General features: G+C 39.2%; 1 protein-coding gene across 1 annotated transcript; it reads right to left on the reverse strand.

Annotated features, from left to right (window-relative positions):
* Nucleotides 1–6,143: 6,143 nt before the first annotated feature.
* Nucleotides 6,144–25,352, reverse strand: LOC139135572 (lysine-specific demethylase RSBN1L-like). Its single transcript, XM_070703034.1, has 5 exons — nucleotides 24,993–25,352; nucleotides 19,482–20,340; nucleotides 14,796–14,966; nucleotides 13,291–13,399; nucleotides 6,144–12,512 (listed from the first exon to the last, which is right to left on the reverse strand). Exons 1-5 carry the CDS (start codon nucleotides 25,324–25,326, stop codon nucleotides 12,033–12,035), a joined length of 1,953 nt encoding a protein of 650 aa, XP_070559135.1. The 5' UTR covers nucleotides 25,327–25,352; the 3' UTR covers nucleotides 6,144–12,032.
* Between the last annotated feature and the right edge of the window lie 574 nt (nucleotides 25,353–25,926).

Below are 25,926 nucleotides of genomic sequence, written 5' to 3' on the forward strand. Positions count from 1 at the left end.
GGTCGGTGCTTTCAGGTATACAAGAAAGGACACAAAGCCTACGTTACCAAGTTGCAATTTTGAGAGAGAATATCGACAACTTTTCCCGGTAAATCTAGCAGCGTGCGGTCCCTGGGAAGAATTTCAGGGCAGACTTAATGATCTCGTGTGGTGGTCGAAACTTGGGAGGGTGTTGTATATAGTGTGACGAGTACATACAAGTGCGTTTACACGATGGTGCCTTTTCAAGATTTTGAAGACAGCCGCCTAAGACGCATTGAAATGTCAAATTTTCGCTCTGTGCTATTTGAAATAATTTACTCCCGACAAGTTTGTGTTAGCGTCTTTAAATCTTCTGTTAAAGAAACCAAATTCGCTCATGTTTCCCACAACAGACGTTTGAACTTTTCATTGCAAGTAATCAGTCGGTTTCCCAATTTGAAACACATCTGTCTTCAGGACCGTAGCTGAGGGAGGGGGACAGCTGGCCCCCCCTGAAATTCTTTACACTCTCAATGTGTAAATTTATGTAAATTTTCCAAATTCTAGCTACGCTAGGTTCTACCCCCTCCCCCTGGCAATTTGGTCAGGCTACGGCCCTTGTCTTACATTTTGCTCTGATACTAATATTGTCTTCACCTGATTTATAGGAGTCAAAATTGCAGCTTCTTGTTCTACTTCACCTGATTTTATGGGAGAAATGTTAATCAGTGAGTCGCAACTTAGCATTAAATGGGGCAAACAACAGTCTTATGACCAGGCTCATTGCGCTATACAGATGATCAATGAGACATGCAACAGATAACATTCTCTATGAGAAATCTAAATTAACTTGTTCTACAAAATCATTTGTAACAACGCCTTTTGTAAGATCCGTGCACGCGTTCCCCACACATCACATCGCAGTAGACAAGTTTAGTATTATACAAGATACACCTTGTAAATCAAAAGGGACGAGGGCCGGGGGGGGGGGAGGGGAGCAAATCTCACACTGTAAAGCAAGAAGATGATAAGGCTTCGATTGCCGTAGGCTTGAAGTACTACTCTTGCCTTGGCACAATTAGGTCAGTGTTGTGAATTTCTCATTGACGTAAACGTCTAATAAATGAACAAGAATCAGCCATCGATAAGGATGGAAAAAAGTTCGGTCAAAATATATAGTCCCTCGGTGGGAGAGCCGTTGGGTGCAACTACAGTTATTTACACGATGTAAGGGCGCATAAGGAATATTTCACAATACTCTGTGTCATCTAAAACAAATGTATACGTATATATCAAATTTGAACTTTTAAATCAGGGAGTGTTGTATCTCAAGTTGCATCGATTTCACACTTTGGGGGCTGCGATTGCGTACACGGGTTATATCGTTCACAATTACGCACAAGACAACTTGACAACCCTCGTTATCTTGGAAGGCAACCCGATCCAGATACGGTGTATCGGTATACCAAGCTGAATCTGTCACCTTTCTGCACAACACTTGGTTTCCATGGCATGCATACCACACGGTGTTAATATGAAGACGACATGCTTCGCGGGAAAATTTGACCATTGCGTGATACAGTTATACCAGCGGCGGGGATTTTTTCGCGTCTTTTGAAGCTTATTCCCATGGTGTTCTTTGTTTGGATTTCAACTAAATCTACGGTTGGTTGGCAAAGGGTTAAGGTTTCAAGTTTACAATTGATGTTTTCGGCGAGTTCATCAATCATGTTTCAACTTCCACACAGTGCGGCCTGTGAGGAGCGGCGACGTGAAGCCATTGTTGCAATGCCTCGCATAGATTGCGTGAGTGGAACATCTAGCAGATCACGAGGTCGTCCTTCGGTCTCTTTTCATGTCTATATCATCTAATAAACTCCCGACATTCTTTTAAATTTCTGGGTGCCAAGGGTCCGCTTTCGGTAAAAAGCGGCTCAAAGATGAACGTTTTGAACTTTAAAATTTGTTCAGGACCTGCTTGCTCGGGGAAACTCGTTAAGCATTTTCTTACATAATCAAGAACACAAATCAAGAGTCATCGAGCAAATATTTGAGTCAAAGACGCACATTACATCAAATTTATCGATATTTGAAATTTTAAAAAGGCCGCTGTTCTTTGAATTAACTCATTGGGAAAATTTAACGTTTTTTTACGGAAATAAGTATGTTGATAGCTCCATTTTCCGCTGTGCAAGCCACAAAACGGGTCAATACAAGGTTTTGACCAGCAAAGAATTATTGGATCTTGAGAGCCCGATATTTGTCTCCGAAGCGCTTTATACTGTAAATTATAAACGTTAGATTCAAGATTTCGACTATAATACTGACTGTAGAGGACGGACCTAGCTAGTGGTGACAACCAAACCGTAAAGCAGAATGACAAATATTTTACTCATACTAGTTATAAAAAAAAACATCCGACGAAGAAAATATCTCCCTGCATGTTATATAATCGTTGAAATTCTGTGAATATGCAGTTGTCAGCAACACACGCAATATTACTTTTGGATATTGAACGCAAAGTTTCGAATTATTGTCATCACAGTTACAATAAGTCATCGTTGATGACACAGTCCCCACTTGTTAATGGGTACTTTGATGTTAAGTCCTCAGAGAGAATAGAGTCCTCTTCATCAACTAGGTCTGTGATAAAACTACTTTGATACAGATGGCACTCAATGGCCAAGAATGAGTTCCATGGTGATGAAAACATAAAACCAATGTAGGCCACATCCTAATTACAAAAGGTCATTAAATGAGTCAATTAGGAATTAATCGACAGGATGTTGCCAAACGTTTTTGCATACTATCCTAACACTAACAGATTATCACCGGTACCATATTTCATAAAGTTTGACGGACTACTTACAACACTATGAGATCAACATCTGTATCAAGTTTCTTCAAATTCGATGCAGTATTTGTGGATATATCACTCTAATTAGGAAAGTTCATTACATATGCAATGACAAATTAATTAAAATGACACTAATAAATGTCTTTTTCACCGTTAAAGCAATATGAACTTAACATCTGTACCAAGTTTCATGAAATTTGATGCAGTACTTCTTGACATATCAGCCTAATTACGAAACTTCAGTAATTGACATGATACTGCTACATGCCGTGAAACAAATTGATGTGCATTTGTATGAAATAGGTCAATGTCCTTGTACCAACTTTGAATGACACTGGTGGAAATATGTCTGCGTTATGGCTCTATACATGAAAAAATTGTAACAAAATCGCCGCAATGCAGCCGTATTTGATCTCACTGTCTAAAAAATCAACATGCATATGTATGACTTTAGTCAATGTCCATGTACCAACTTTGAATAAAATCAGTTGAGACTTGCCAGAGTTATGGCTCTCGACATGAAAAAAAACATAACAAAGTGGCCACCATGTGGCCACATTAGATCATATTGTGAAACAAATTGACGTACATATGTATATCATAAGTTAATGTCCTTGTACCAACTTTGAATAAATTCGCTTGATACCTGTCTGAGTTATGGTTCCGGACATGAAAAAATCGTAACAAAATGGTCACCATGCAGCCATATTCAATCTTATCGTAAAACAAATAAATGTGCATATGCATGACATAGGTCAATGTCCTTGTACCAACTTTGAATAAATTAATTGAGACGTGCCTGAGTTATGGCTCGGACATGAAAAAATTGTAACAAAATGGCCGCCAGGCGGCAATATTAAATCATATCGTGAAACACATTGACGTGCATATGTATGACATAGGTCAATGTCCTTTTATCAACTTTGAATAAAATCGGTTGAAACATGTCTGAATTAAGGCTCCATACATGAAAAAATTGTAACAAAATGGCCGCAGGGCGGCCATATTGGATCATATCACAAAACAAATCAATGTGCATGTACGACATAGGTCAATGTCCTTATACCAAGTTTGAATAAAATCAGTCAAGACGTGCCTGAGGTTTGGCTAAGGACATGAAAAAATTGTAACAAAATGGCTGCCATGCAGCCATATTGGGTCATATCATGAAATAAATTGACATGCATGTGTATAACATAGGTTAATGTCCTTGTACCAACTTTGAATAAAATCGGTTGAGATATGCCTGAGTTATGGCTCCGTACATGAAAAAATTGTAACAAAATGGCCACACGGCAGCCATATTGGATCGTATCACAAAACAAATTGACGTGCATATGTATGATATAGGTTAATGTCCTTGTACCAACTTTGAATAAAATCGGTTGAAACATGTCTGAGTTATGGCTCTCGACATGAAATATCGTAATAAAATGGCCGCATGGCGGCCATATTAGATTGTATCAAAAAACAAATCGACGTTCATATGTATGACATAGGTTAGTGTCCTTGTACCAACTTTGAATAAAATCGGTTGAGATATGAGTTATGACTCCGTACATGAAAAATCGTAACAAAATGGCAACACGGCAGCTATATTGGATCGTATCACAAATTGACGTGCATATGTACGACATAGGTCAACGTCCTTGACCCAACTTTGAATAAAATCGGTAGAAACATGTCTGAGTTATGCTCTCGACATGAAAAAATCGTAACAAAATGGCCACATGGCGGCCATATTGGATCGTATCACAAAACAAATCGAAATGCATATGTATGACATATGAAGTAATCCTTGTACCAAGTTTGAATTAAATCGCTCCAGGCATCTCTGAGACATCTGCGTGAACGAACGGACGGACGCACGCACACACGGACGGACGGACGCACGCCCGCATGGACATGACCAAACCTATAAGTCCCCACGGACACCTAAAAAACAAAGGTCACGCAAGGGACGCTTGAGTATAAAACTGTGCCAATCTTAAAACGCGGGAAACTTCCAGCAACATATCATAGATAATTGTTTTCCGTTCCGTTACATCAAGATTTTTCCTCGGCCGTTTCAACAAATTCTGTACTTAATGAATGTCTATGACGATATATGGGTAATAGAAGAATTGTTCTCTTCTCGCTTTTCGTTATCTGTATACGCGATGCAATTATAAAATATATGCGTGATAAAACCTTGCAGTGCGGCACTTCACTGAATAATTGAGTCAGTATTGTACATATGTCATTTTATGTATGCAACGTCGACTTATCGAAGTTTGAATAATTTAAATTTTCGTGAAAGTGCATCAATCAGTAATGTCTTTTTTCCACTAGCCTTGTTTTACACAGGGTTACCATCGACACTGCCATTGTCCTTCGCTAATATACTTCCTTACAGGGTCTGACAAATGGCAGAAGGGTAGTACCGGTAGCGGTAATCTCTCTTCGTTTCAATTCTTTCAGACAGGTTTGTTGTCTATACTGTTGTCGTGAGTTTGCTAAATCCTGATTCTTTGGTCATAAATTATCCAAGAGACTCAAAGACAGAATATAAAGAAATATGAAATATTTTACCTTCAGGTCGAAAACAACTTTGTTTCTTTGCTTTATTAATCTTTGTTGTCCATTATATTGCAAACTCCCAAAGATTGCATGGGATGGCTGACAAACGTGTGATGACGCGTGACGTTTGGCTGCCTGCGAATGGTGTGGATGAAAATACGTATGGTTCGTAGGGCTTCATCGTTGAGGGCGCCCCACACACCACGATAGCTTGTTCTTCTCAAGCGTCCAGCTTCTTCAGCGCGCATATCTACTGTGATTGGTGTGATTTTTCACGCAGTTCTTCAACTTGCGTATTTTTTCAATTTTAGTAATAATCACTTCAACTTTTTCTGCTTAGAGTATTACTCAATCCTGCGATTTCAATCAAATAATAATAATTGGCGTGAGAAAAAGGGAATATGTATTAGCAGAGAGATGGATGGATATGAAAAAAATCAAGATGATGGTTTGCACTGAAAGCTTAGAATGACCGGGCAGTTTGTTATTTGATGTCCTTGATTCTGATGGTTTGGATAACAAGTCAATGATTTCCTCTATAACCTCCATCATTCATTCCGTCTGATCATCAGTCTTGTTATTTTTTCCCCCAACAGCTGATCGCCAGATGGACCCCCAATTCAAAGTCACAACATTACAACTTGACCTTACTAACTTTACATGGTGAATTTCATTTTCAAATAAACAAACGTGAAGTTGTCGACAAGAAACAACCGAAGTCTTGACTGGCTGGCTGATGTCTAAGGAACGAGGCAAAACAACGCTGTACGATAACTCCTTTTATTGAGTCCGAGTGAAAATGTACAGTCATGTAGAGAATGGCAAAATCAAACTATCAGCATTGTTCACACTTACTGAGAACAAACAACATAGATAATAATTATATATACATATGTGGAAAAAATAAACTATTATTAAAAGTATCAGTGAGACATCTACTGTTAAAAATTACACTCTGATAGTAATCAGGAAGCACATGAGTACAGAGTCAAAACAGAATGACTTCATTCATTCATTTATAAGAGACTGAAAAAAGTGAATTAAAAGAAGATTTGTCATATCAAGACAGGGAAATAAAGGGTTGAATGATGATATAACAATCATTCTGTTCGCATATATGTATGTTCTTCATGTTGTGTGTGTATTTGTATGTATGTATGTACGTATGAATGTATGTATGTATGTATTTATGTATGTACATGTATGTATGTATGTATGTATGTATGTATGTATGTATGTATGTGTGCCAGCCAGTAGGACTTGTGCTACATAACTGATTTACACACAGCTTTAGGCATTGAAATATTGCAACATTGATACAAAGAAACACGAAATTGGTCAAACACTTCAGTGAATAAAATTGGATTTTGGCAGCAGTTTGTGGTAGCAATGATGAGATATATTTAAACTGGCAAATTTTACTCATGACTGCCAGGCACCTATGCTAAATTACATAAAAACTAAGCACAGGAAATTAGTCATAAAGCATAAGAAAGCATCAATGCATTTTCCATACCAGATCACTTGCAATTACAAAAATTGTAAACTTCATTTTGCTAGAATTGAAGATCGTATAGTTTGGGAATTTGTGAAATTACTGCTACTTGTCCTTAAAAATGATTGTTTTTACACCCAAACTGGTCAAAGTCTGTTAAACCCGTGTATACGTACTTGCTCACTGCCCTGAACAAATACACTGAAATTGATGAAGAGTAGTCCACAGTAAACTTGGATGTACAAATGCGAACAAAAATCCACTACAGAAAAAAAACACAGGATAAACATGCTGACTACCATCAGTGACTATCTTTGCTATGCGATTCTTTTTTCCAGAAGTCACCTGGTGGCAGTATTCATGAATTCGAACAAAAGAGTTGATTTCTCAAACATCGAAAATTCACACCACAAAACGAAAGCTGAGTATATCACTGTGAATGTATTAACATTGTTGACATCTTCTTTGAAGTGTTTTGTGATGTGAACCAGAAAAGAACACTGACTGAGGTCAAAAAATGTCAAGGTACTGTACATTGAAAGCACAGAATATCTACGATGACTTTTTTACAAGTACACTTTCCTAGACTCGCTTCTTCTATAAAATTACCACAAAATCAATATTTTCAAAGAACAGATACCCATTCGATATTATTGATATTGTCAAGTTCAAAGTGAGGATACCACAGCTGTTCAAGTCAGTTTACATAACTTTACAATGCCTGGGTTAAAACCAAAATGAGGATGAAACCACAAGCACATACAATATGAAAATTTACTCTGGATTAAAAATATAATCGTTCTGATTTCCTGCACGCTGATAAAGAGAATCACCCAGCAGTTAAATCTGAATTGTTGTACGAAATCACTCTGAACTATTGTCATATGAGTGTGACTGTATACACTTAAAGCCAACTCTGAAAGATATCAATTTGGAAATTCCCTCTCATTTTATTGTGGGTGATGTTGTCAGCATAGGAAAATAACATTATTGTGGAACCCTGTCAGTTACTGATTTTTTATTGTAGGAAAGAGGTATTGTGTAAGAACACCAGTAAAATTATGAATTTCTATTGAGTGATTTATGATAATGTAATTTTACTGATATTTGACAGATGTGATGAATTTTCAGTCTGAACAATCACATGTACTGTCTTCTAAGAATGTCCATGAGATGTCAGGTGACAAAACTGAGCTATGCATCTGTCTATGTCATCATAAATCACCGTCATTTTAGATTACTGTTCAAGACGACACAGAATCTACATGATGTGATACAACAGTTGGCGACAAACCAAATCTTTACAACGATTAATCGGTAAGTTTTAATATTTTGGATCTCAGTCTAGGTTCTATGTCTTCACTGACTATGCATATACAGGGCCTCTCAAGTCTAGGACCTGGCGCAAGATCAAGTGGTGCATGAAGGGCGCCACCAAGCAGCACTGTGCCACATACTCTTCTGATAGTCTACGTCTATCAGCCAATGAAAATCAAGAAAAAATATACAGTGCCAAGCTTTGCATTTATTTCCATAACTATTTTCATACTCAGAAACTATCCCGCATAAACAAGAAAGATGTGTGAACTTTGACCTCACAGATCACATGATCCCTTGAGGTGATGCTCAGCTGTCATATAGCATAACTTTTCTCTCTGCCAGGGTGATAATTAGGGAAACTAAATACCCACAAAAGTTCATTACATTAGAAAGACAAATCTCACAGTTTGTTCCTTTAATAAACTTTTTTAAATTTCAAAAAATATACACTTTCAAAGTTTACAGATGGTTTTCTGTGAGCACAAAAAATTGAAAACAGAATAAAAAGTATAGAGGCTGGAAGGGACCTGGAGTGACGTGAATCAGGAGGGAGACTTTCAACTTTCTCCAAAGACAAAACAAAAGGTCATCTCTTTTAATAATGAGAGTCTCTGAGATTATCAGATGATAAACTGCTGAATATATTTGAACTTGTCGCTTCTCTTACATGTTAAAAATATGTGTTACAAACAGCTGTTCAGTCAGTGGATGTTACAGCAAGCATGTATAATGTATATGCTGAATGTATATCCACATATTGTCCTGTATTACTTGTAATATGTGCGCAAACCAAACTATAATATGGTCTAGAGTCTTTTCTAATGTTGGATTAGCACACTCAAAGAGCAATCTTTTTTTCAGCCATTTCTTCTTTTGGGTAGCTTTGTCTCCATGCATTGGAAAGGTGGGTGTTACAGAATGTGTAAAAGATCTATGTGACTGATGGAACTTCTCACTGGCATGACTCCGTATTGAGATCTACTGCATTAAACTTAACTACAAAGTGGAAAGCTGTAGAGTAAATTTGGATTGAAAATTACATCAGACTCTTTTAAAATTGTCAGTACTGAAAAATTATAATGAAAAAAAATTTATTAGAGCGGGGCATTGTAATCCACGACTTTTAACGTTGAGTCTATGTAAGGCATGGCATGGCACTCTGAATAGTATACAATACTAAAACACCAGTACTTCACGCTTGACTGTAAATATCGCCCTCTAGAGACCAACACGCACTCACTACCTTAAAACTGCCTATGGGAATATAAATGAACATGCTGAAAGGTTAATTTTGCAACAAAGAAAAATTTTAATTGGCAGAAACATTCTTTCATTACAGCTTTTCTATATATATATATATAAACTGCATCACTGTCTATAAGGAATACAGGTATCTGGTTCTATAGAGCGGAGATAGCATTTTCACAATCATCGTCACTACCACTTCAGTGGTGGTACAGGTACGTTTCAGATTATTCAAATAAATACTTTGAAGTATCAACTCTACAAAATATGTGATAAATTTGCTATACATAATTATTTACAGCTACATGTCAAGTCCACATTATGTCAGCCAGACATGCAGAACACACAAGAAATGAATTTCACTACTAGTCTACTGTCTTAGGCCTGGGTATAAATGTAGATAAATAAATAGGTTTTTTAATTTCAAGCTTCTTGAAACTTTAATAGCAAAATCTTTTCAATATTTGGTAAGCACAGGACAAAATATAGAAAGCAATTACTAATGAAACAACTTAATCAAATATAATTATCTTCTTTCAGCCTACGGCTCTAAAAAAAATCTTAAGAAAGACAGGTATTACAGTAACTAGGCACTCATATTCATACTAAGCTGTGTGGTTGATTCAAAAGGTTGTTTAAATCAAAGAATATTTGAACTGGTTTATTTATGTGGTATTGCGGAGATAATGGGTAAAACATTATTTAGGAAGAGTATTGCAAATACTAAAAGTAAACACAATATGTGCTTTCACATTTCTGATACAAAGTATAACGGTGTAGGTACTATGTGTGTGTGTGTGTGTGTGTGTGTTAAAATATAAATAAAACAAGACAATTATAAAACAAAACTAGCTCAGAGAGTCCTCTTTCTACAATACCTACAATAAAGTACATGTACATCGTCAAGGAAGGAATTAAACCAAAGGCTTCATCAATAAGAGTCAAAACAAAGTCAAATGACAATGTAAACTTTGACGCAAACTTCGTCAATAGTGCTAAGACCATCGCGAGTACAGCATCTACTGGAACTCATTACTTATTACCCACTTTCATGATAACCTGACGACGAAACATACTACCTCAATTTCTGTTCTACGTTCATCAAATGGAATGCTGACAATTAACAAGCTGTTCTTATAAAGTCTTGTATAGAAACAATGAATCGTGATATATTATAACATAATGACTTACATCTATTAAAAAATGTTATAGGCCAATTGTAATAAATACTTGCAAACTTCCATTGACTCTTACATTCACCACGAGCGATCAAAATTTTCTTTTTGAAATCATGTATACCACAGAGAGGTTGATTAAATATCTCAAGCAGTTTAAGAACTTATCTTTTTAGGCAATGGAGCCTAAAAGAGGGTGCATACAGACATGTATCAATGGGTTTGTGCATCTTGAGTCACCTCACTATGCAGTCCCTCCCCATTCCAATGCACATGGATTCATCCCAACAAAGAATAGCAATATGGAAAGACCAAACCACAGGTAAGTATGGGGGGTTAAAGTTAAAGCTGAAAAGACCCAGTATATGAACTCCCTGCATAGTCAATTGCAAAACATTTTCACACGAATCTTCTTCCTCTCTTTAAACTCAGCTCTAATCCCATCAGTACCACAAACAGACAGCAGAAACGGACAATCATCTGACCTTTGTTCGCTACATCAACATGAAAAGAACACAGTCACATATGCCATGTGCTGTAACTGGGGGTCTACCTCATTTTGCTTAAGGTTCCCCTTGATAATCCAGAGTTCTAATCGTAGGTACATGTAGAGAGTAAAATGTTACAGTATTTTTCTGATCTGTGTACACTGTATTGTTGTCTGCCTAATTTTAGCAAAACCACAGTAAAGACACTGTTATCCCTCTTATCAAATTTCAACTCAAGGTAGGCAAAAAACTCCACAAAGTCATCCCTAAAGAGACAATCTCAATTAACTGCTACAGCCAGAATGTCTTCTCTGGCAACAAACATCCTTATGTACATGTGAGTGCAATAAAGTATGACAGCTTTGTTCTTTTTTATAAACTGTTCCGTACAAAATATAAAACTCGGGAATAAAAGTCGGACGCTATCTGGGATACAATACAGAATTACTCGAATGGGAAATTCCACTTGCAGGAATCACTCATGATTTTGATCAAGTCCATGTTCATGCAGTGTATTCAGTCAGTTAAAATGTCAGCTACACACTTCAAAGTGAAGTGTCAATGCCATTTTCCCAAGGTTAAGATAAGATGACAATAAGAATACTGCCCATATATATGACTGAGTTTGATGACAGTGAGTTTGATGACAGTGAGTTTGATGACTGTGTATAACCTGACATCCGCAGCCAGATATTATCAATTTATGGGAGAGTTGGTGAAGAAATGATGAATTTAATGCAGAGTAGTTCTAGGTCTACCAAAAGTCATTTCAATGTTCTGTGAATTTTGCCACCACATTGCCAATTATATAGCCTACATTGTCAATAAACAGTCCAAAATGTGTGAAATGTCTTTTCATCAAAACATTAGGGATTCCTTTCTGGTGCAACTACAGCACATTCTGACACAGTTTGCATGTCTATCTGATTTATTTATGATTCTGTGAGTGTTGGAGATGGCTTACTTTCTTCTTGATGGCTTTCACACTCCGACTCCTCCTGCTTCACATGTAAGGTCAGCTCTCCATTGGTGCTCTCAGCGGGAATCCTTCCTTCAGCCTTCACATGGTTCTCCGAGTCTTCAATTTCAACCTTGGGCTTGGCACTTTCCTCCTTGCACGGCGATGCCGGCTGTGCTGCCGTCACCGATGACGGTGGCGGCGGCGGCACATCGCTGTCCGTCGTCACTGCCATTTCCTCCTCCGATGTCAACTCCTCCTGCTTGTATTCCGGATAGTACTGTTTCAACCTGATGTGCCAGGCCACACTGGTGCAGGCAGACGTCGTCTGGAACTGATGAATGATGTTCCTCGGGATGAAGTAGACGTCATTGTCTCTGAGTTTGATCTTTGCATATTTGACACCTTCTCGTCGAAGCTGGTTTAATTTGGCAGTTTCTACCCACTGAACACACTGTAATAGATACAAATAACAGGAAAATTAACGACAGTCCTCAACTTTTTGTGGATTCTCTCTTTTTAAGGTTGTTTTGACAAAAACTGTCTTATTCCGCAAAAAGTGAAGTCATTCAGCTGATGAATAAAACTGATTGTACACATGATAATTAGACCAATTATTTTTACCATCCTGTGACAATACACTCATATGAATATGTAATCAGGGAGTAGAAAGTTGTATGTTAATTTCCAAAAAAGGCATTTGCAACAAAAGAGCTTTACTAATAAAGAGTTTTCTTAGTAAAGTATCACAGTTACTTTAATTATTTTTGTCTCTTCTCAATGGATATTCTGCTACGGAACAGTTGGGTAATTTTTTCATAAAGAATTTGGTACTTATTTGGATTTGAATAAAATACTTGAACACTTCAGAATAAAGCACGCTGCCAAACATTTTAAAGTACAGACTGCAACTGCACTGAGCTTGAAATTTTGCTGGAGTGTTTGTTCATTACTTATTATTGGGTCACTGCTATTAGATTTCTCTCCTTCCTGCAATTCATTACAGCTGAAAAGTTGATGGCGCCCTCACAGGTGACTTTAAAATAACGCAAAATATGCATTCAATGACCAAAAGGAAACTGTATTATCAGTTCCTCATAAAGCACAATAATTGACATGTAAATCACTGTGCAACAAACATACTGGGTTAGACAGTGTTCCGTATTTGTGTATGATTGTTAGCAGTTTGAGGGGGATGAGTATTTTAGAAAGAGGAGTTTTGAATACAGTACCTGTGATACTGGTGGCTCGTGTAGATCAAGCTGTAACTCCTCTGTGACGGTATGAAAATTGGCAGCATCAAAGCATATCACATCTTTCACAACTCTGTCTGTGGTGTATCTGCAATTGACAGAAATGGACAATACATGTACATATCTGAATTACTGCAGGAATACCCAATCACATCAAAGGAGGTGATGATATGCCGACATGGACAATAAATGGAATTACAGCAGCAAAATCAATTTCAACATATAGGAAGCCATAGTAATCAGACATAGTTGAATACGCCTTCGCATCATCAATACTCAAGTCCGGGGTACTGAATTTCTGTTTGCTGAAAATCACTCAATAGAACTTATTCCAAATACATTTGCTCAGGGGCATACATTTTGATCTATCTGTAAGCTTTCACTCCTCGTTTGTACATTAAAGCTCCATAAGCTGTATCTTTTGGCTATTTTTTCAGAACTTTTGTTTGTGGTTTCCCTACACTTTCTGCATTGAATCCCTAAACTGTAATTTAATGCCAAGTATTTAGCATATCAACACAACCTTTATGAGTATATTCTCCATTGTTCCTGTTGAAAATTGTATTCAAGTCCGGACTAGAATTCATTTGTAAACAATAAACAATAAACACTACAAACATACAAGCTGCGTTGACAAAAAGAATACTCGAAATTTCAGCATGACAAACTGAATAGGTACCTGATGTGCACAGTAGTTGATATACAGAAGCAGAATACTGAAAAACTTGCCACAAGTTACAGCTTATGTCCCTTTAACTAACTCTTCAAAAGTTCCACGTTTAAACTTTTTGAAAAACATCCCTCAAGGCACAAAGAATGGAGATTCTCAAAAATATACAGAAATGGAATATAAATCCCTACTGAGGGCTGAAGCTACCGGGACCAAGTATTAAATCAGCGCAAAGAAATTTCTTTACCATTGTTTCTGACTTGCATACTTCAAGGAATTTAAAATCTCTTCTTGTCACTTTCAACTTATGGTAATTACAGACTTCTCACTGCTTTCGATTGCAGTATTCTAAAGCCCTAGCTCACGCACTTAAAGGAGCAGGTTCTCTTTGAACAAAATGACTAACTGTACACAACTTTCAAAGGAGAACAAAGGGACTAACTGTACACAACTTTCAAAGGAGAACAAAGGCTTATTAACATAAACAGTCAATGTCAATAAGCACTAATGCCAGAACCAGGGATTTAGGACTGCCCCTTAAAGTTTATTTACAAAAATATATGACAAAGCTAGTTTGCAGCATTACCGGTAGCAAACAAACCCATGTGTGCAAATGCGCATAGAGGTACGTGTATTTCCATACGTGTTTGTACACATGTGGGTTTGTTTGTACCACCATTAAATGATGTCTTGGGCAACTGAGTGTGTAGAACACATCAGATCCTTTTTATTCCAGAGTAGAACCGTTGACAATTTCTATACAACTGGCCACTTTAATGAACTTGTAACACAACAGACAGAATTAGTTACTCACTCTTGACCACAGTGTACTGCTTTGAGTACACCGACAGCTGCTGTCGTACGTCTGTCAAAACCTTGACCAACATGATCAGCGTGACACCTTGTGCGGTCTTCTGCAAGAATCTCTCTGGGTTCTGATGCCCTTGGTAAGTATTGCAGGTTCCTAAGTTCATTCACGCCAGTTCTGAAAAGACAGGAATGGTACACCTACTGGTTACGGGGTTCATAGAATAAAAGTAAACAAGGGTAGATGAAAGATTGTTGGACAGAGCTGGACAGGAGCGGACTGGTAACAGGCAGATTAGGAGACATGAAGGCTAAATGGGCATGTAAAACTCATCTCAACATACAGTGTTTCCCCTGGGTGCTACAATCTTCTCGCAAATTTGGCTAGAAGCCCTAGAAAATTATTCGCCAAGCTAACTATTCAATTAGCCAAACCGATAATATAACTGAACGGAATAGTGCTGATCGCAAATGACGTCTTTTCTCTCTTATAATATGCAAATATAAACTTTAGTCTGCATTTTCCGCAAGAATGAAAGAAACAAAACCTGCTGGTGCAACTAAGGATATAAAAAGTCACACTGACTGGCTCAGACTACAAGCTGCAACAACAGCCACGCATGAAGCATTTGCCGAATTTCAAGCAGTCATGTCGCGCCCATGTAGCTATACATATATTTAGTAACAAGCTCGAAATTACAATCAGCACTATAGATAACGCATGTTGGTGATTTAAATGCAGAAACCTGGTTCAGTGTGGTTTTCCAATCAAATCAGAAATCCAATCTCTTAGCAGTTCAACAGCACAACACTCTCAGACATGGGAAATACATGTATGTGCTTATTTAAGACTTTTGATTTTGAAGTTGAATATGGTTGACTTTTTTAAAACATACATTTGACACTTGAATTTAGCTGTGTATGTGAACACAAGCGGTGCTTAGGCAGCGTACCGATCGTGCTTGGGTCAGGGGTCATAGACCCAAGTGCGTATTTACGGACAGCTTGAATCATGCCATCACCAATCATAAATCCAAATGTTCACGTCAATTATGTAAAGAGAACCATAACATATCACATACACCCTTTTGATATAGAGAAACAACTTTATGTTTCACTGATGAACCAGTTAAATGCTCATAGCTCGAAATATCGTGACAAGGGTTGCATATTTGCATGATATGTAGGCGGAAGTACACCGACTCGATCAGATGAGCACCTTCTCTGTTGAGTCTGTTGATGATGTCACGTCTCAATAAACTGAAAGCTATCACAAATTTTACTGTAAGGAGGCCCAAGGTTCTCCCCACGCTGGACGGCGCTGGACAGTCCTGTCTGGCACTCAAATAAAACAGCCGGCAGAAACACTGTCTGTCCGGCTCCTATTGTTTTCATTTTTCTGACGTTCTACTTTGTTTGACACAAAGCAACCACCATTTTCCCATGATTGGTTCACTCATAAGTCTATTTTAAATGGATATAATAAGAAACATTGGGTGTGAAGTTTCGAAATGTGCGAAAAGCATAAGTAATGGGCCGAGTGGTGATCAAAGTGGGCGCCACATTTTATTCCAGCCCGCTACGGGAGCCATGCCTCCATGCGTTGTGTCTGTCGGCAATAGTAAGACAGAGGCCGCTATATGTGTCTATAAAGAGTGTAAAATGGGTGACGTTCTTGAATGGTCGAAAGAAGTTTTCTACCTCGAAAAGAAAGACTTGAAATTGTTATCACAGTATGGGGTGCGAATCTGATAAATAAAAACCTTTGATATAAAAACTCAAACATCCTACTGCTCAATACCATTTCTATCTCGAGATACACATAGTACACATCAAGTGAGAAAGCTCCGTAACCATGTCACTTGTGAAGTACATGACGTCTGGTAAACGTAAGCAGTCAGCCGATGCTGAAAATCAACCACCAGCAGAGAATGACGTTAAGAAAGCCAAGCTAGATGATGCAAAGTCCGTGCAGCCGATCAAGCAGTCAACAGTTTTCCGGTCCGAGTTGCTAAGAAGTCGAGAGACCTGGCTGTACTACTGTCAAGGCGAGGGTATGTTTTGATGCCTGAGCCAAAAATTCAACCTGCATCCCTACGACCGAAGTACATGGAATGACACTCCGTGTAAGCAACTCCAACTGAGCAGCGCAAAAGAACACGAACAGACTGTAGCCCACCGAGATGCTGTTCAACGCAAGTTGGCCTCCAAGTCCAGTCAAAACATCGCCGAAGTTATTCAACCCGATGTACATGTAAACTCCGATGCCATTATCTCTGCTTTCACCTTCCTCTATTTTCTCGCTAAGCGTCGAATACCACACACAAGGAACTTTGAGCCGACTCTCCATCTTCTAAGCCAGCTTGGCTTGTCGGTTAAGCAAGATTTAAACGTCAGCAAGAACGTCACCTACTGCAGCGAAAGATTGAGGCAAGAAATGTTGCACATCTTATCGTCCGTCATCGAAGACAAAACAATCAACGAACTGAAGAGCTCTGAGTTTTATTTGGTTATGCTGGATGAAACTACAGATGTTAGTGTTAGCGAACAACTGACTCTGAACTCAGGGCTCGACATAAGCGCTAGCCCACTAGCCCGAGGCTAGTAAATTTTCAAGAGGACTAGTAAAAATGTCTTCGGAGGTAGTCCTGCGGACTAGTGCAATTTTCAAGTTCCGTAGCTGTCCAGGAAAGTTTATCGCTACGGTAACTGGTCGTTTCGGCACCAAGTCGTTTCGGCCCAAGTCGTTTCGGCCTCGCAATTTCCGTCCCAAAGTCATTTCGGCACCGCAACCCAAGACGTTTCGGCATCCCTGTTTCGATTTGTTTTCAAACTATTTAGTAATTGACTGACCAGTCATATTCGTAAGCGTTACCTTTGCGTTCTGACCAGTACTTTTCTGTGCATTTGTGTGACATTTGCCGTGCTGTTTTGGCACCGCTTTCAAACATTTGCCGTGTCGGCGGCTATTGCTATCGATAAACTTGTGTCACAGATTTAAAAACGATATGAAGTTTTTTTCTTACGGTCTCTTACTATGTTCTCACGAAGTGAAGCATGATGTACATGTACATTGATGTTATTTGACACTTACTTTTTTAGTGCTTTTATTTGCAACATTACGCTCCAGCACTAGTTCCCTCAGATAGCCCTGAGCAGTGCCGAAACGTCTTGGGTCCTGAAATCGGGAGGCCGAAACGTCTTGGGCCGAAACGACTTGGTGCCGAAACGTCTAGAACCCATCGCTACAAAACTAATGGGACGCCGGGCCACTCATTCGATAAGAATGAACCAAGCCTCGATCATTTTATATAAAAATAAACTAACTTTTACCCAAACAAATTGGACAGTGAAACAGTGAAGCAAACTTTATTGATCACCAACTTAAAATGAAACAGTTTACCTGCTACGGAGAATCAAATTGTACTGTACATGCCAGTAACATGGCCCCGGGAAACATGGCTCAATGCAACGCTGAGCATCAAACGGAATTGTCTGCACGTCGTGTATTTTGGTTTGCTTGAAGCTCATCACTTCGCCTAAAAACATGAGCAACCCCACAATTTCGTTCAAACACTGTATCCTTGCCTTTCAAAGAAGATTTTTCTCAAGATTTCTTCAGGGGCATTCCCAAACAACACCTCCGATAGTTCGTAGCCAGCTTGACCCTGCTTTAGAATGCCTCCACATGCTGACCTCCATATATAGTCAAGACCCCCTAGCTTGATTGAAGCTGATCTTAAAAAGAGCCATCTAGCTTGCCAAAACAGTGCTATGGCAAGTTGCTACTGCTTGTACAGGTGAGGGAATTCCTCACAGATAATAACTTGGTGCTAGCAACTTATTGTTTTGCCATTTTAGTGGAAAAGTGTAAATTATTGGGGCAATAATAGTGAAGTGACCCTTAAAACAGTAGTGAATAAACAACGTATGAAATGGGTGTATCAAACTGTTGTATCCAATCACTTCTGGGAGTCATTGGTTATTTTTGTGCTAATCACATTTTGTTACCAGTAACTGGCAAAAACTCATAAAAGACACAAGCACATGAAATGGTAAAATGCAACATTTTTACTATTAAAAACAAAATTTTTCACAAACCATTATTACAAATGAGAGGTCCTCCCCACAAGCTGGTCAATTTTAAAATGTGATATATGTCAAAAATATGAAGGCACTCCACAGGAACATTTGTGAATGGCTGTCAGTTCTGGAGAAACAAATCTGTCCCCAGCATGAACAAACATGTTCTTTGCAAATTAATGGCGCACTACCTGAGCTATGAAGGATTTTCCAACAAATTCATCTCTACCTCTGATTTTATTCTTGATGGCAATAGGCTATTTTCATGACCTCTCCTCCTACACAGGACATTTCATTCAGGTTATTTTTGTGGTTTATATATGATTCAAAGTTAAACATTTTGCAGTAAGCAAATGTGCTAGTCTTGCATGAAAGTTAGTTATTGGGTTTAAAAACCTTTGCGACAAAAAATATGAGAATGGTCATATATACACCTCTTTACAACATGACAGCAACATTTGGCTTTGCTTGAGCAGGACTAGTAGATTTCATTTAGGACTACTAAAAATGAACTGCTACTAGTCCTTCGGGCTAGTGGATGATTTGACCTTACGTCGAGCCCTGAAAAAATCAGTAACATACATGAACAATGTACAGGAGTTGCGCTTACCTTCGCCTCTGTTTGTACGGTGACTTTGGGAGATCCGCGGTTGGTATGACCTGTTCTCCTGGCCTGACCCACAAGATTGGTCCGTCATTGCTTCGATTCCTGGGCATTTGCACGATGGAAAGTTCACTCCATGGCACTGTTCTCCGCAGGAATGGATTCTGTTCCATGCTGTCCAGGAATTCTGGGAAGTAGTCTCCCACTTCTTCACTGACTGTCCCTACTAAACTGACTTGCAACATAGGCCCTGAGCGGAAGGTGCCGTTGCTATAAGTCCTGTGAACTTCCCTCTGAAAATCCGCCATGTCCGTGGAGACAATGTCTGATTTCTTGCCGAGGATTTCAGTTTTTACTTTGGTGTGGGGATAGTGGTAAGCAAAGTGCTCCACTAGGTCGGGAAGATACGCCGCTGAGCCATGTATAATACTCATCACAAACCTTGACACGCTTTCAGAATGTTCGGCAAAGGACACCCTCACGTATTCATCTGCGAATTCCTCAAGCTCTGCTCCCTGTAAATGTGCAATTTCATCGGAGAATGCATGCAGGACCAGCGCACCTCCATTTGGGTCTTCTTCAATGTGCATATATTGGCCATACTTGGATTCTGATTTTAAGTCACTTAGTTTGATTGAACGATCAGTTGTACCACTCATGTGATTGTTCCTCTTAGCTTCCACTATTGTGACAGCAGAGCTCTTGACAGTTTGCGTCTCTTTGTGATTGGTGAGCACATCCTTCCGTTTGACTCGGGGCTTCTTTGCTTTTTCTTTGGGTATCCTAGATTTCTTGATGACCAGCTTGGGCACATGTAGACCGTTGTTATTCAGCATACCTTCATTCTCATGTGGATCTGCTTCACCTACAAGATACACAGAACATCAACTTACACTCTGATGCTTGGAATCATTTTGAAACCATGATGACCTACACATACATGGATCACCATGAAACAATTTTCATAAATCATCATAAATCAAGTGTATGGGAATGATAGAACAATAATAAGCTGATATCTACATATGAGGTGTTTCCGCGTTTAACATACAGCTTTTATGAGAATACATGTATGCTGATTTTTCAATGCTATTCAATATTGTACAATAATTGAAAACTATACACATGTGCAGCATGTAAATACAGGTGTATCAGTCAGTGACATGTTTGCATTTAGAAACTGGCTAATAAGAGATAAACCTTTTGCTGCCAAGTCCATATTTCACCACCAGGTCAAGATGGTTAAAATTAATTAAACACAACATATTCAATATGATGTATTGTAACATAATACTGTACATTTGAAGGCTGTTGAAAACATAATACTGTAAAGTTGATTTTTTGGGACAAAAGATGCTATAATATACCAAGCCAAGTGGGTGAAAATATGTCATGTTTTGGCTCATTACCGCTTTTTACTGACTTGGCTGATGGGGAAGTGATACAGTTATTACTGTCTGGCAGGAAAAGGGTTAAATGTTTTTAAGTTATTGTGTATTCCAGGAAAAATTCAGATGAGACTATTTGAAAATAGCTTTCAACAGCCTGTGGACTTTAAAATCTTATCAACCTAGAAATTTTTGACAACCTTAGTATAGCAATAAAATACAGAATGGCACACAGACGTCATTTTGTGAAGGGTAGACCCCTGGTAAATTTTACCATGGTTTCAAAGCTATGTTATGGGGGTTCCTCTGAGTATATAAAAGGCACACGCTCTGTATTTATTGTGGATTTTTTGTTCCAAAATACCTTCCCATTTTCCTCCAACATTATTTTTATTTCTTCCATTAAGTCAGTTTATATGTAAATGGTCATATATGATTGTCATTCTATGACAGAATTTCAGTCAAGTTAAAGTTTTTCCATCTTGAGCAGTCAATTCCGCTATGTTTGAATGCAACCTTACACAGCAGAACAGCATCACTACTTATGCAGATGACAACACTAAGCGCAGTCCAACACCAGCAACTACATACAGCAAAACCTATCTAAACAAAACTGTTCAGGGACTGAGAAATCATTCAGTTTGGAGAGGTGTTTGGTTTATAGAGGTTCTTTTAACATAGAGTTCTATTGGAATGGCATTGGGAAGAGGATTCGGTTTAGAGAGGTTTCAAGTTTAGACAGGGTTTGGTTTAGACCGGTTTCACTGGATTTCCCAATTAAGGGCATCTCCATCAAGAAAACTGTCGAAAATTTTGATTGCATGTAGTGTCTGTATATCTTTGTCTAAGTGATGAAAAGTATAAAGCCTAACATACATGTAGCAAAGGAGGGGTAACTTGCAGTTCTCGTCCCAGAGTACCAGGACTCGAGTATTTCAATGCAGAACAGCATGCTGTAAGTGGGAAGTTATGAAAAACTTGTAGCCAATACTAATTTTGCCTTTAACACTTTTGTGAGATATGAAAACAGTTATCACTTCGATTTTTGCTTGTTTTAACCCTTTTCCTGCCAAGTCGGTGAAAATCCGCTTGAAATTCGGTGTAGCTAGAAGCTGAGCAGCCACGGCCGTTATCCTCCTAAGGCGGTGGAAATCAGGCTCCTTTTTGGTACCCCCTTTCCTGCCTAGTCGACGGAACTACGTGTAGCAAACCCTTGCTCACGCTAGGGGTCGTTCGAGGACAGGTTTTGGGCGAGGAACGGTGTTTGCTCTCGAAATGGGTTCACAGGGAGTCCAAGGACAGGGAAAGGTGCAGAAACCTGTCCGCCAGTCCCCCACACCCGAGGGGGGCTGGGTTTTTTTTACCGCTTTTTAGCGGACTTGGCAGGATAGCATGGTGACGTTTTCTGGCGGAGTTGGACGTACTTGGCTGCCTGGCACTATAGAGATTGCTGCCGAACTTGACCAACTCGGCAATGCTAATCTAGAAGGCTACCTCTTGCAAACGACTTGGCAGATATGCCGATGGTGCGAGACGAAAGTCACTTATTCAGTTGTGCGTGACTGAAAATGAGAACGTATTTTTGACGGGACGGCTCGACTTGTTCCTCCCATGGAACGGATATGAACGACTCCCATTACAAACTGGTGTCCGACGTACTAAGCTGGGCTTCAGCTCTGCAAGTTCAAGCCAGGCAACGTCCTTCACTGCCTTGGCCGTGCCATTCAATGGACGTAGCTTTGGATTTTTTATTTATTCCACCGTCCGAAGTACTGGCTCTGGTTTGCAGGCAAACGTATCCTCTTGCCGACGCATTGGTAACTACGTACGCTGTTTGCGTACAGAGAATTCAAAAGGGCACATGAGGTCAATATGCTACATGTACGGGGATACCGCCTGCATTTAGCAGGGACTGCTTTTGTTATGCAAACCAGCTAGCAGTACAATATGGCTGCCAGCATGTGGACACGTCGATGGCTAGAACAATGGAAGCATATTGCGTTGCACCCGTGCATCGCAAAAGTGAACTGAAGACTTGGGGTAGTGACTGGTTATCACTGGTTAGCTGCAGCCCAAGCCATGTCGGTACAAACCCGTACCTGACTGAGGACCACTCGATTAAGTCAGTAATGAACGGTAACACTCGTAAGCCAACTCCCAACTGAGCTGGCAAAACTACGTAAAGCTGTGCTTCAATGGCTCAGCCATGTCGTTAATACAACGGCAAAAACGTAGTTTTTGTGCTACACTGCCAAGTCGTTGGAGGTACGTATTCAATTGACCCTACCCTGGGGAAACAGGACAGGTTTGACGGTGCTGCTGCACCCCTAGCACGACCCTCAGGGTCTCTGACTAACAGACGAGTGAGGTGATGTTTGTGCCTAGCGGACGTACGTAATACTGAAGGAGTTTATTTCCGAAAAAATAAACATGAAACGGCAATAAAATGACGCACTCCCAGGGGCAAACAAAGCCGGTGACCTCAATTTTTTTCTGCAGCAACCCTTGAGCTCCTTCCCCTGTCTACGGGCATGTAGAAATTATCGAAGTCTAACACGTATAAGTACGGCTAAAACTACCCTGAAAATGGGCGATTTCTGCCAAAATGCCTGGCAGGATAACATGCAGGAGAGCCAATCTTTTGCAGGCACATATTATGGGGCGGTTTTCTACTGACTTGGGAGAATAACGGACAAGGGCGCTCGGCAGGAAAAGGGTTAAAGGCTACAATGATTACGTTACTGGACAGCCATAGCATTACAACGTAGAGAAAGTTCTTCATGTGGTCTTTGGTTATGGGCATATCAGGCATTACTATTGTGTAAGAAACAGTAAATCTGTGTAATTTCATATCAAAAAATTTTTAAAAACTAAGAGCTTGTCCCTTTAATTAACCCTTTTCCTGCCAAGTCCATATTTCACCCCCAGGTCAAGATGGTTAAAATTAATGAAACACAATGTATTCCATATGATGTATTTTAACATAATACTGGAGATTTGAAGGCTGTTGAAAAGATAATAATGTAAACTTGATTTTTTTCGTACAAAAGATGCTATAACATACCAAGCCAAGTGGGTGAAAATACGTCATGTTTTGGCTCAATACCGCTTTTTACTGACTCGGCTGATGGGGAAGTGATACAGTTATTACTGTCTGGCAGGAAAAGGGTTAAAAGAGAAATGGTACTGTTATTCCAAATCCGTGTGTACCAACATTTTGTTCCCAAATCTTCACAAACACTCTATTTGAAGGTTTTTGGTTGAAATTACCTAAAGACCTACGATTTGTGTTATCCTTCATAAATCTGTAGCTGCATGCCTTACAATATGGTTTGTTCTGAAAATGCTTATAAAAGCCATACAGGGTTTTTTTGTTTGAAAGATATTAGCAAAATGCTACATACCACTACCGTGTAATACAATATGGTATTTGATTGGGTTTTCAGGTTATAATAATTACAGAAATTTATTTTGAAAAAAGGCAGCAAAATACATGTTGAACTTGGGCACCTGGTGCTAATGGATAGCAATTAACTGTTTCAGTAATTATATGTCAGGAGAAAAAAAGAAGAAAAACAAGCCATCTCTTGGAGCAGTTTCATCATGCTCTAATTATGAATGTGGGAACCACTTTCTGGTGTTAGTAAAAACAGAATATAACGATATTTTGAAAAAAAATTGAGTTTGAAAGCTGTAAAATACACATACAATATTGTCGCAATATCAGTTTATATCCTCTTTATCCCTTCCCATTTCTCAGTATTGCCACTGACCTACATTTCACTCCAAATTTTTATTTTTATACATTATTGTTACATTTGTGAACGAAGAGTACGATTTCCACACATTACAGGTGCTCAGACAAAATGGCCAGGGTTAATTAACGAAGCTGCATTTTGTAGAACAGGTATCTGAGGCAACTGAAATAACCAGAATATGAATTTTGTTTAATTTTACCAGCCTACGTGCAAAACCACACGTGTAACAACAACAAAAGCTGTATTTCATAAACGACCATGCGTGCGTACGTGTGTTGTTGTGGGTAGAAGTTGTTTTTGCAAAGCATGGCCTGGTCGTCGACTCCTGCAGTGAACAAGTGAGACTTTATTATAATTCTAGCAAGACGTACCTTCCTCTACATAATCAGGCTTTTCGGGATCCCTGAGAATTGTGCGCCTAGATTTTGACTTAGGTGGCGAGGGTGACAACTCGGACTCGCTGGCGGTACTGGAGAACCGTCGTCGCCTGTCGGCGTAAACTTCGTCAAGGTACCCAGAGCTCGATAGTCGCTTGTAATCGTGCTGAATGCGCTTCCTTTTGCCCGTATCCGGGCTAAACGATAAGTTTTCATTTGAAAGCTCGCAGCTTTGAAAAACTTCCCCGGGACCTTGCAGTTCTGGCCCAGGAATCGAGCTTTCATGTAATACGACAGCTTCTCCGCTTACCTCATCGGCGGTCGCCATTTTGATTTTGACAGATACATTCTCGAAATACCCGGATGAATTGTTCCAGGAGAAAAATTTGAAGACATATTGTCCTTAGCGTTGTGTGCACGAAATTCATCTATACGTTTACGTAATAATTTATACCGCTTGTTATAACAAATTGGAACAGGAAATGGAAGCATTGCTGAGCCTTAAGGTGGATTAAGTGTTTGTTATTTTGTATACCGCGTACGAGGACACCGATGTTTACTTTTTATACATTTAATCGTCAGGTCGGTAAACACGGCGTAGTACAGGTAGTATGCGTTTTGAGGGACTAGGAGGAGGATCTCTGCTCGAGCAAAAAACACCCTTGGCTAGCGAAGTTGCATTTATCCTATAGCGTCATTTTTTATGATATCACAAGATGCTTTGCAGAATCCTGCTGAATGAAATAGTTCCCGATTATGTGGCAGCATAGACAGTTGCAGCAGTGTTTGTGTAGGAGATAAGGGACGATTCAGAATTTACTTCCGGGGGGGTGGAGGATTTTCTATTTTCTGGGTGATTTTTTTCCATGGCCCCCCCTAGTAAATTATAGAAAAAATCTATGGCCCCCCCTCATCTTTGCTGTTTTTT

The sequence above is a fragment of the Ptychodera flava genome, chromosome 6, assembly GCF_041260155.1.
Source record: "Ptychodera flava strain L36383 chromosome 6, AS_Pfla_20210202, whole genome shotgun sequence".
Classification (NCBI taxonomy): Eukaryota; Metazoa; Hemichordata; class Enteropneusta; family Ptychoderidae; genus Ptychodera; species Ptychodera flava.

Excerpts from the sequence above, each read along its gene's own strand:
- LOC139135572 (XM_070703034.1), bottom strand. The coding sequence starts at position 25,326 with ATGGCGACCGCCGATGAGGTAAGCGGAGAAGCTGTCGTATTACATGAA. Across the intron at positions 20,341-24,992 it reads GCCTGATTATGTAGAGGAAG|GTGAAGCAGATCCACATGAG; the intron begins GTACGTCTTGCT and ends TGTATCTTGTAG. Across the intron at positions 12,513-13,290 it reads ACGAGCCACCAGTATCACAG|TGTGTTCAGTGGGTAGAAAC; the intron begins GTACTGTATTCA and ends TATCTATTACAG.